Genomic DNA, 11,961 nt, shown 5'->3' with positions numbered 1-11,961 from the left:
GGTGTGGTTGCATGAAATTCAAAACAAAACTGTTTCTAACCTTGAGGTCATCAGGTGCAGCTCACTGCTCGACCAATAGCCACTGGTCCAGCCACTATAGAGGTAGGAACCTAGTTCTTTCCACCCTTTGAGGCTCAGTTGCCACACTTTAAGATGGCGACGTCCAGAGTCTGTAATCTGGTTTTCCACACTGAAGATGGCGACACGCTCGGGGCGCCGGTTCCGGTTCCGGTTCCCCAGGCCGGGACTGAACACGCTGAGCGCTCTGGGAGCAGCCATGGCGGATGGTCCTGTGGCGGAGCTGCTGTTGCAGCGGCTGGAGGCGGCAGATGGCGGCCTGGACAGCGCGGAGGTCGCAACCCAGCTGGGCGTGGAGCACCAGGCGGTGGTGGGCGCGGTGAAGAGCCTGCAGGCTCTAGGCGAGGTGATTCAGTCCTGCGATGCGGGGCCTCCTTGCTTCTGCCCCTGTAGCGCCCTTGCCTGCAGAGTTCTCCTTCCAGGCCAGACTCCCTCAGCCTGGTTAGGAGTAATTAAAATGGGCCCATCCGGGTGTGCGCTGACCGGGAGTGTGGAACGAGTGAGCCTCGGGCACTGGTGAATGTGCCTCAAGCGTTGAACGTCCTTTGGGGGAGGATCAGCATGCTGTCGGAGGTGGGGGCGTTGTACTACAGTGGACTAGGAAGACGAGGCAGCAGCGTTACAATCTACTAAGGAGGTGCCAAGTGACCGGAGTGATTGGGGAGGCACAGGGAACCCAGCGGTGAGGTCTTAGGAGAGCTGCCCGCCTGGTGGGTCCGTCACCGTGAATGAAAGCCGTGGCGTGTAAGGGATCCACTCTAGGGTATTGGGGAGGGCGTCGGGAGGCCGAGGCAGGTGTCAGAGGAGAATCAGCATGGCCAGAATTGCAACTCTTTACCTCACAGGGGTACTGGGGAGCCACAGAAGTAGTAGCTAGTCAGATGTGGGTGATGTCTACATTATCTTTGGGAAGGACTGACAGGGAAGGGCTAGAGGCGAAGGCAGAGGCTGGCATGATGTCTGGCTGTGGGGAGGCAGCTGGAAAGGGGGCCACAGAGGAAGATTCAGGCCAAAGAAGGGGGAGCATGGGCAAATTCCATCTTGGGCAAATGGAGGGCCCTGGAATCATGGGATGAGGATGCCAGGAGGCTCAGTGAGCCACCGAGGGGGCTGGATTCATTAGGCCAGGATCTAATGAATTTTATTTGTCAAAGCAGTTTCGTGCCCATCCTACTCTCAGTTTTACTTGTCTGATCCTCTCCGTAAACCGAGGATTATTTTCATTTTGCAGATAGGACAACTCATGCTCAGCATAGATAAGTAACTTGATGAGTGTCACTAGAAGGGTCTGGTGAACCTGGATTTGAAATGTAAGTGCTCAGACTGCAAAGCCTGAGGGCCTCAGTGCAGAGGAGAGTTCAAAGTCACAATGTGTGGGTGACAGTGCTTTGATCCATGTGAAATTGATAGTTTTGTAGGTTAAAGAGAGTTAAGTAATGACAGTTTAATGGGAACCAAATGACAATAATAATAATAATAGAGTTAACCTAACATGTTAGTCACCCAATATTCTTTCTGTGTACGAATTCACTTACTCCTCAAGACTCATCAAGGTCCCTTAAGGATGAGAAAAGTCACTCAGGGCTGCAGGTGTAGCTCAGTGGTAGAGTACTTGTCTAGCAAGCACTGAAGATGTGAGTTCCATTCCCTAGCACTGGGGAAAAAAAAAATTAGGGAGGTTAAGCAACTTGCCCAAGGTCACACAGCCACTGAAGAGCAGAACTGGGATTAAAAGAAAGGCAAACTAGAGCCTGTAGACCCTGTCCACTTGACCTTGTCTGTGTCTTTGTGACCTTGGACCTTTCCTCATCTTGGAGCCTCTGGTTTCTATTTGTAATGTGGACCTCCATTGCCCTTCTTTGGTACTCTAGGCACTGAAATACAAACACATAAATTAGAGTCAAATCTATTTACCTATGACCTTGAAGTATATCACAGTTTACAAAGTGATAGTAAACATATAGCCACACCCAGTGGTGTGTGCCTGTAGTCCCAGCTACTCAGGAGTTAAGGCTAGCATGGGGAGCCTAGTGACAATGTTCCTGTGTGGCATGTTGGGGGTACTGAGAGGGAGCTGTCCAGCCCACGCCCAGCCACGGGTGTGGCTCATGTAACACTGTCACTGTTACATGAGAGAAAAGGAGGCGGGGCAAAGGGAAATCCTCCCTATGGGGTCTTTTGGCCAGAAAGTGGTACAGCTGGCGTGTCAAACAGCTTTAAAAGCTGTTCTTCAAATCTCAGGCCCAGTTCCTCTGAGAGGGCCACCTGGCTCTGAACCCATCCCTGCCTTCCTCTCTCCTGTCCCCATTTCTGTGCAGGTCATTGAGGCTGAGCTTCGCTCTACCAAGCGCTGGGAGCTTACTGATGAGGGTGAGGAAATTGCCCGGGAAGGCAGTCATGAGGCCCGGGTGTTTCACAGCATCCCCGCAGAGGGCCTGGCCCAGAGTGAGCTCATGGTAGGAGTCTGGGGAGCAGGACCTAGGGAGGTGAGGGGGTGACGGTCGCCTTTGTGCCATACTTACTGTAACCTAACTCCCCCAGCGCCTGCCCAGTGGCAAAGTGGGTTTCAGCAAGGCCATGTCCAACAAGTGGATCCGTGTGGACAAGAGTGCAGCGGAGGGGCCCCGTGTGTTCCGAGTGGTGAGTTCCTGCAGATGTGTGGGCAGGTGGCAGACAGTGGGCCCCTGGCCTTCACACCCCTTGCTGTGGCAGGTGGACAAGGTGGAGGACGAAGTGCAGCGACGACTCCAGTTGGTCCAGGGCGGGCAGGCTGAGGAGCTGGGTGAGAAGGAGAGGAGCGAGCTCAGGAAGAGGAAGCTGCTGACTGTAGTGTGAGTGGCGCCCCCCCAGGCCAGGCCCCCACTTCCTGTGTGGCAGGTTGGGGGTACTGAGAGGGAGCTGTCCAGCCCACACCCAGCCATGGATGCTGCTGGGCTCACGCAACCCTCCTGCCAAGTGCTGTCTCCCAGTGGCCTTCCATGCAAGGTGTGCCACCACCTCCCTGCTTGTGTGTCATTAGCAATTGAACCCAGGGCGGTGTCCACCAGGCTACAGCCCCAGCTCTTTATTTTTTGAGATGGGGTTTCCCTAAATTGCCAGGCTGGCTTCACACTTGGAATCCTCCTGCTTCAGCCTCCTGAGTTGCTGGGATTAAAAGCATGTGTCACACATTCAGCTGCGTGTGTCACCTTAAATAGGCAACCCTGACATCCTCCCTTCCCCACTGGAGTTTCACAAAAGCCCCTCACTGCTGGTATCCATGTCTCCTGCCCTGTCCCTCTCCTTCACAGTACTTAGCACTGCTTGAAGTCTAGGGGATGTGCCCCACAGCTCTGGGGGCCGGGGCAGGCTGGGAGTTCTGCTCTCAGTGGCCTAGAGAGCACACAGGAGCTGGGCTGAAGTCCAGGCTCTGCCACTTACCAGTAGTGTGACTCAGCCAAGGCATCCAGCCCTTACCAGCCTCAGTTCCCTTCTCACAGGATTGTGGGGTGGCATTAGTGGATCAGAGCCTGCATGGGGAATAAACTCTTCCCAGCTGTATGCTTAGCACCTTGAATTGACCCTGACACACATTTGGGCTTTTTTTTTTTTTGTATCAGGGATTGAACCTGGGGAGCACTTTACCACTTAGCTGTATCCCCAGCCCTTTTTATTTCTTATTTTGAGGCATGGTTTCACTAAGTTGCTTAGGGCCTTACTAAATTGCTGGGGCTGGCCTTGAATTTGCCATCCTCCTGTCTCAGCCTCCCAAATCACTGGGGTTCTAAGTGTGTACCACTGTGCCTGGTTCTTTATAAGTGTTTGTTGAATGAATATGTGAACAAACACAGGGATAGGTGGTAGCCACGTAAGAGTATTTCAGGTGGAAATAAATATCAGGAAGAACATGAAGCAGTCGTCCAGGTGGTATGGCACATATCTGTAATTTTAGCTACTCGGGAGGCTGAGGTAGATCTTTTTGAGTCTAGGGGTTCCAGACCAGCCTGGGCAACATAACAAGACCCTTTGTCGACATAGGTGTGGTGGTGCACATCTATAATTCCAGCTACTCAGGAGGCTGAAGCAGGAAGATTGCAAGTTCAAGAACAGCCTAGGCAGATTAGTGAGACCCTTTCTCAAAATAGAAAGGGCTGAGGGTGTAGCTCAGTGGTAGAGCCCCTTGTTCAAACACACACAAAACAAAGCCAAGTGACTTGGCAATGGTTTTAGAACTGGCTTCAGATGGAAGATCAAGGAGAACCTGTTGATGACAGTGGCCTCCCCTCCCCTTTGGCTGCAGGACCCTGAAGACTTACTGGGTGAGCAAGGGCAGTGCCTTCAGCACCAGAATCTCCAAGCAGGAGGCAGAACTGAGCCCGGAGATGATCTCCAGGTAGCAGTGGCTCCAGGGCTGGGGGCAGGTGGAAGCCAGGGAGAGGGGTGGGCCTCCCTCACCAGGCCTGTGCCCTCCGCATCCTCCACAGTGGTTCCTGGCGGGACCGGCCCTTCAAGTCCTACAACTTCGCTGCCCGTGGCGTGCTCCCTGACTGCGGTCACCTACACCCGCTGCTCAAGGTCCGCTCCCAGTTCCGACAGATCTTCCTGGAGATGGGGTGAGCACAGGGCTTGGGGCCGGGGGCGCAGCCACTAGGGGCAGGCAGGGCAGTCACCGCATTTCCCCGCAGGTTCACCGAGATGCCGACTGACAACTTCATTGAGAGCTCCTTTTGGAACTTCGACGCTCTCTTCCAGCCCCAGCAGCATCCAGCACGTGATCAGCATGACACCTTCTTCCTACGAGGTGCGTCAGCCCTGGGTGCCTGGCGGAAAGGACAGAGGAGGAGCCTGGCCTGGTTGGGATCTTTAGCCTGTGGCCGTCCCATTTTATAAAATGAGATTTGCCCTCCATGTGGCCAACAAAGCACCTGGGAGCCTGTTCATCAATCTTTTGTGATGGCCTTGTTCCACTGACCCTAGTCTCTGCTCTTCCCTGATAGTGCCTGGCTGTGCCCACCTCAGGGCCTCTGCTCATACTGTAACATCCACTGAGACCTGTTTTGTCTGAGATCTTTAAGGCAACTCTCGGGTTGTGAGTATGGCTCAGTGGTACAGCACTTGCCTAGCCTGTGTAAGGACCTCAGTTCCCCCAGCACTGCATAAAAAATTAATAAACAAGGACATCCTGATATATCCCCCTTCCCTGCTCCACCCTATAGCCCTGAGTTTGTGTGTGTGTTGCTACTGGGAGAACCCAGGGCTTTGCACACGCTAGGCAAGTGCTGTAGTCCTGGGCCACATCCCCAGCCACCAGCCCTAGTCTTCATTATAGTTTCCTTATTTCTTCTCTCCCCCTCCTCCCTCCCTTCCTTTTACACTGTCCTTGATGTCATCTAAAATTGAGTGACTTTCCACAATGGTGGATGTCTCCCCCACCAGATCAGACAAGGTCCTTGGGTACGCATTACCTGATCTGCAGCAGTGAAGTCACTGTCATCTTTGTTGTGGCACCCAAAACCTACTAAGCACTCATTATATACCAGTCACTGTTCTGATCTTCCACCAGCTACAGAAAAGTAGTACTGTTAGCCCTCTTTTATAATTGAAACTGAGGCACAGAGAGGGACCATCCTTGTCCTGGTCCACACAGCTTTTAAGAGCTGGAGTCAGTATTCATTGGGTCTCAGACTTTCCAAGAGCGAGCACCAAATTTGTGTCTCTGGAAGGGAATCTTAAGCATTTGCACAACTGGGGGCCGAGGTTGGCTCAGTGGTAGAAAACTTGCTTAGCATGTGCAAGGCCTTGGGTTCCGTCTTAAGCTGTGCGGTGAGGCAGGCGGTAAATGCCACAAGGAGTGGTGTGTGTTTGTGAGTGTGGCGGGCTGAGGAGGAAGGGGTGGTTGCCGTCAGGTTCAAGTCTGTTTAGCAAAGACTGGTGAGGGAGGGGCTGTGTTGGGAGTGAAAGCTCCAGGGAGAGGGAATGGCCCGTGCAAAGCTGGACTGTGCCTGGTGTGCCCACTGGGACGCCTGTGACTGGAGTTGGTGATCAAGCAGGAGTGTGAGCAGACAGGGCAGGGAGGCACTGGACAGGGCTGTGGGAAGACTTTCTCCAAGCAAGCGAGGAGCCACTGAGGGTCCTGGGAGAGAACTGTGGCAGGTCGAGCATGCCAGGCACCCTCTGGCTGCTGCCACCACCACTGTGCACACCTGAAGCAGTGGCTCTGTGAGAATGTTCGTGGACCAACCAGATGGCACTCTGTCCTGCCAGATCCTGCCGAGGCCCTGCAGCTCCCAATGGACTACGTCCAGCGCGTCAAGCGGACCCACTCCCAGGGCGGCTACGGTTCACAGGGGTGAGGCAAGAGCAGGACCTCAGGGTTGCGGAGGGGAAGATGTTGGGGGCTTGACCACAGTGTGACTTTGCTCCTGAAGGTATAAGTACAACTGGAAGCTGGATGAGGCTCGGAAAAACCTGCTGCGCACACACACCACAGCGGCCAGTGCCCGGGCCCTGTACCGCCTCGCCCAGAAGGTGCGGCTCGGCAAGGGCCGGGGGCGGGCGGCTAGTGCCACTGCTCTGTGGGCTTTCTGACCCCAGGCCCTATGGGCCTGGCTGTTGCCCCCAGAAACCCTTCACGCCAGCCAAGTACTTCTCCATTGACCGCGTGTTTCGGAACGAGACCCTGGATGCCACGCACCTGGCTGAGTTCCACCAGATCGAGGGCGTCGTTGCTGACCACGGCCTCACCCTGGGACACCTCATGGGTGTCCTGCGGGAGTTCTTCTCCAAGTTGGGTGAGCAGGCGACTGGCTCCGTGGTGCTGAGGGCACTGGGAGGGTGCTGGGGTCACCAGCCTGACTCCCACCCCCACAGGTCTCACCCAGCTGCGCTTTAAGCCCGCCTACAACCCTTACACTGAGCCCAGCATGGAGGTGTTCAGCTATCACCCAGGTACCCCTGGCTGAGCCAGGTCCCCCACACTGCTGAGCCCCCGGCCCACTTGCCCAACTCACTGCCAGGCCCAGCCAGCCACATGCTGCCCTGTCTTCTGTATCCCACACCCACAGGCCTGAAGAAGTGGGTGGAAGTGGGGAACTCTGGGATCTTCCGCCCTGAGATGCTGCTGCCCATGGGGCTCCCTGAGAATGTGTCGGTCATTGCCTGGGGCCTCTCCCTGGAGCGGTGAGTACTGTTTGGCTGCCTCAGGCAACTTCATGTGTTCTTTCCTGGGCAAGCTTGCGTGCCTGGCCCTGGGCTGTGAACGGAGAGCTCACAGCCCTGCCTCCTCTGAGCAGGGGAGCAAGGATGACTAGCAAGATAAATAAGTAAAGTTAGTAAATGAAATGAGATCCATAAAAACCAGAGTGTCCAAGGACAGCAAGTATTAGCAAGAACAAAGCAGAAGGGCTAAGGAGACTGTCGGGGACGGCTTTGTGGAGCACTTGGCCTGAGCAGGTTGGAGATAGAAGGGGTGAGCCAGGGGGATCTCTGGGAAGGTGTTCCACACAGCGGGTGGAGCCAATGCAAAGGAGGAAGGGGGAAGAGACGAAGAGAGGAGGCAATGTGCAGGACCTTGTGGGCCACAGAGAAGACGTTGGCTTTTACTTTGAAGAAGCTGAGAACCTTCAGAGAAGTTCTGAGCAGAGAGCATGACTTGACCTGGTTTTAAACTGTGACCCTTCCTCCCCAAGCCCAACGATGATCAAGTATGGCATCAACAATATCCGGGAGCTGGTGGGCCACAAGGTGAACCTGCAGATGGTATATGACAGTCCCCTGTGCCGCCTGGACACGGAACCAAAGACCCCACAGACACAGGCTGCGTGACACAGGCTGCCCCAGGATCGCCCATCCTCCCTGGGTCCCTGCCGCCCAGCCTTTTTACATTCTTCATCAGTGACCCCCTTGTATTTATGAGGCCTCCGTGAAGCCAGTCCTCCTCCCACCTCTGCACCCATCCCAGAAGCAGGCCCCAAGGGGTGGGTGGCAGCTTCCTTCTGTTGGCCTTCTGTGGTCTGCTGATCTTATGAGGTGGGCCAGGGGAGCCCTGGAGCCCAGCTGCTGTTAATAAAGTGGGCACTTGCCCTCATCTGGTGCTTTCTTTAGGGGCCCCGTGTGTTGCTCCATGGGGAGGACATGGGATAATGGGTCCCTGGATGTGGGTGGTGGAGATGAGTAGGGGGACCTGGGAGGCCCTGCCGGCTCCACCAAGCCCTCCTCTAGGTGAACGGAATAGAAACACCCTGTGCCGGGACGCCACTGGAGATCCAGAGGCCAAGCTCCCCGCCAGGCAAGGAGGCTGGTTCTCTGTGTGTGGTACAGGGGACTGAGCCCAGGGCCCACCACGTGCTAGGAAGCGCCCTACTGAGCTACAACCCAGCCTTTTTTAAAAAATTGAAATGGAGTCTTGCCGAGTTGCCCAGGCTGGCCTCAAACTTGTAATTCTCCTGTCTCAGGTTTTCAGGTAGCTGGGGTTATAGTATATGCCATGGCACTTAGCTGGAATTTTTTTTTTTTTTTTTTAAGGAAATAAAGTAGTTTTTTTTTTTTTTAATATTTATTTATTTTAGTTTTCGGCGGGCACAACATCTTTGTTTGTATGTGGTGCTGAGGATCGAACCCGGGCCACACGCATGCCAGGCGAGCGCGCTACCGCTTGAGCCACATCCCCAGCCCCTAAAGTAGTTTTATGTTGAGCCAAATATGAGTGACCATGGCCTTTCTGGAAACGTGGATTAAAGTTACCCTGAAAGGCATGTTACTGCAGCAGAGGTTACAGCAGGCAGCTTTAATATTCACAGAACAAAAGAAAGTCATAAATTAACACGTTTACCAAATGCACTGGTGGGAGCCTCAGGAGCTGGGCTACTGCAAGGGGGAAATCTCTTCAGGTTTGAGGTGGGATCTAATAGCATCGGAGCTTTGGGGTTGGTGGAGGCTGGAGGTCTGCTCAACTCAGGGTGCCTTCCAAGAGGTTTACCTAATAGGACAACGTTGGGTCAGGTACAGAGGCTGGAGGTCAATGGCTACTGAAGGGATTAAGATGTGGACCCGCAAGTCCGTCTGTCCAGTCAGCAGGGCCAGTGTGAAGCAGCTTCTCCACAGAACTTAGGTTCACAAAGAGGGGATTTCTTTGGCTTCTTTTACTTCATTTGCAAAATAAAGAGCGCTGAATAAAATATCTGTGGTGGGATTTTAAGCTCTAAAGATCTAGAATTAATCAGTGGAGAGGAGGTAAGAAGAGCACAGTGGCCAAAATCAGACGGATAAAACGGCTCAAACACCTGCACCACCAATTACATTTTCCAACACCCAAACCAATCACGATTCTCTGTAAACCAACTGGTTGTTAAAGTATTCAACTCAGTTCTGAAACTAACTACCCATAATTAGCACAGGCCCCACAGGCCAAGGGCTCAATTGAGTAGGTCTGTCCCATCAGAGGCCAGTCTCAAGCCCGGGGGCTACTTGTACTTCTGACCTCGGGTTCCATCACCTCCTCAGGTTCAATAGTTTGATAGGATGCTCAGAGAACTCAGCATGCTTAGCTTACATTAATGACTCAGGGACAGACAAATGGAAGAGATGCATAGGGCGAGATGGGGCTGGGGGTGGTGACATGTAGCTTCCAAGTCTTCTCATGTACTCTTTGGTACCCTCCAGGTATCAAACTGGAAGTTCAGGAGTTTTGTTTGTTTTCAATACTGGGGACTAAATCCAGGGCCCCATAATACTAGGCAACCACTCTCACTAAGCTACCCCTCAGCTCTTTTTATTTCAAGACAGGGTCTTGCTAAATTGTGGAGGCTGGCCTTGAACTTGTGATCATCCTGCCTCAGCCTCTCAAGTTAAGAGAAGTTGGTTTTCAAGAGTTTTTAATAGAGCTTAATCTCCAGTCCTCTCCCATTCTGCCCCTTCAAGGAGGTCAGTGGGTGGGGCTGAAAGTTCCAGTCCTGGTTCACTAGGTCTTTCTGCCAACCAACACAATCTAGACACCCCACCCTATGTCACCTTATTAGCATAACAGGATTATTTTAGGCAGGGAATGGGGAGATGCTAGGGATCAAACCCAGGGCTTTGCACATGCTTAACAGTAAGCCTTTGAGATTTTTCTGTGTCATCCTCAAATCTTCAAACCCCAGGCTGCAGGAAGTGCATTTTGTTCAACTTGTGGCTATTTGCTGAATCTTTACTTTTTACCAGATGTTTTTCCCTGGAGCTTTTAAACAGCCTCATTTTAGCTTTGTATCACCCTGGTAATAGAATGAGGATAGATTCCGAGATTGAGTGGCACTTTTGTGATCACACTGCTGGTAAGAGTCCAGATTCAAACTCACCTCCAGAGTGTGGGCATCAAGATGTGTCCTAGTCAGGGTGTGGCTATGGACAGATGCTGAGGCAAAACAGGTGAACAATGTCATCAGATTCATGCTACATCCTCCCTGACATGGACATTGCAATATATCACTGGTGAGAAGCTCCATCTCTATTTTTATTTTGAGACAAGAATAAATTTCTGAGGCTGGCCTCAAACTTTCGATCCTTCTGCCTCAGCCTCCTGAGTAATTAGGATTATAAGTATGTACCACCTTGCTGGGCTCCTCAAACTCTATCCAACAAAACCTCAAAACCTCCCACAGATCTCTGGTTTCCTGCTGGAAGACCTCATGGCTGTTCCTTTACATCGACTGCTTTCATCTTACGACCTTTGCATACACCTGTTGGAACCTTTTGCTCATTTGTGTGTGTGCATGGGTGTGGTGCTGGGGATGAGTCCAGGGCTGTGCACATGTGAGGCAAGTGCTCTACCATTCAGCTACATCGCAACATATACCACCCCTTTTCTTGAGATGGGTTTTATTATGTCGTCCCACAGGCCCTCCATTTCTTAGCCTTAGCTTCCCCCAGTAGCTGGGACACAGGCATGTACCACCAAGCCCATTCCCATTTTTAAAACCATCTTACTGGGTTGCAAAAGTTCTTTGTAAATGCAGTTTACAAGTTCTTTCATAAACAAATATATCTGCAAATATTTTCTCCCCATCAGGCTTCCTGTACTAACTGTTGATTACTGCTGTTTCTGCTGTTATTAATAAGCGGCGCCACACTGTGGAGGCAAACCCCACATTGCTTTCAAGGAGCTTCTAGTTGAACTAATTTACAGTTGTAAATGTACAACTCAATACTGGGATCTAAACCCAGGGGCGCTCTACTGCTGAGCTGCATCCCCATCCCTTTTTGAGACAGGGTCTCGTTAAGTTGCCCAAGCTGGCCTCGAACTTACCATCCTCCCGCCTGAACCTCCGAGTAGCTGAGGTTACAGGTGTGCGCCACCAAACCTGGCTGCATAAACTTTCACACCGAGGATAATAGGGAGCCATGGTCATAACCAAGGGACGTCAAGGGCCGGAATTCTTTATTGGAAAGGTTTCTCCACAGAGAATGGACGAAATGAGCCGTATAGAATGAACATCACGCACACCCCTCCCCACAACCCGGGCTCCACGAGGCGCCCTGGAGCTTCCCGCATGCGCAGACCTAGGTGCTAAAAAACACCTCCAGCTGCGCGCGCAACTCCTGGACAGCTCAACCGCCACTTAACCGCCAGTCACACCGGCTGCGTGCGCAGGTTCTCGGTGGGGGCGGGACCTGGAGGGTGAGCTTCAGCACGTGCGCTGGTGCCGGGGGCGGGGCCGGCGCGTGCGCAGAGAGCGGGAACCTAAAGGCGGGAAAAGGATGGAGCGACCAGGAGTAGGCAGAACTGTTTTCCTTCGCGCGGGCGGAGGGCTGACGGGCAAGGAACGGCCGCGATCCCGGGCTTCCCCAGCAGAACTGATCCCGGCCACTCCTTTCCTACCATCGGGGTCGCCTCTCGCCGGGCCCGGCGCCGATTCCCGACTGACCGGC

General features: G+C 53.1%; 1 protein-coding gene across 1 annotated transcript; it reads left to right on the top strand.

Annotated features, from left to right (window-relative positions):
* The first annotated feature begins 236 nt into the window (after positions 1-236).
* Positions 237-8,143, top strand: Farsa (phenylalanyl-tRNA synthetase subunit alpha). The gene is made up of 13 exons (XM_015489110.2): positions 237-424; positions 2,397-2,534; positions 2,620-2,718; positions 2,791-2,909; positions 4,358-4,450; positions 4,542-4,670; positions 4,743-4,858; positions 6,322-6,406; positions 6,486-6,585; positions 6,680-6,848; positions 6,928-7,005; positions 7,122-7,236; positions 7,746-8,143. Exons 1-13 carry the CDS (start codon positions 278-280, stop codon positions 7,879-7,881), a joined length of 1,524 nt encoding a protein of 507 aa, XP_015344596.1. The 5' UTR covers positions 237-277; the 3' UTR covers positions 7,882-8,143.
* Positions 8,144-11,961: the final 3,818 nt, after the last annotated feature.

This window comes from Marmota marmota, unplaced genomic scaffold, assembly GCF_001458135.2.
Source record: "Marmota marmota marmota unplaced genomic scaffold, marMar, whole genome shotgun sequence".
Classification (NCBI taxonomy): Eukaryota; Metazoa; Chordata; class Mammalia; order Rodentia; family Sciuridae; genus Marmota; species Marmota marmota.
Note: the sequence above shows the minus strand (reverse complement) of the source record. Positions and strands in the feature narration are given on the sequence as shown.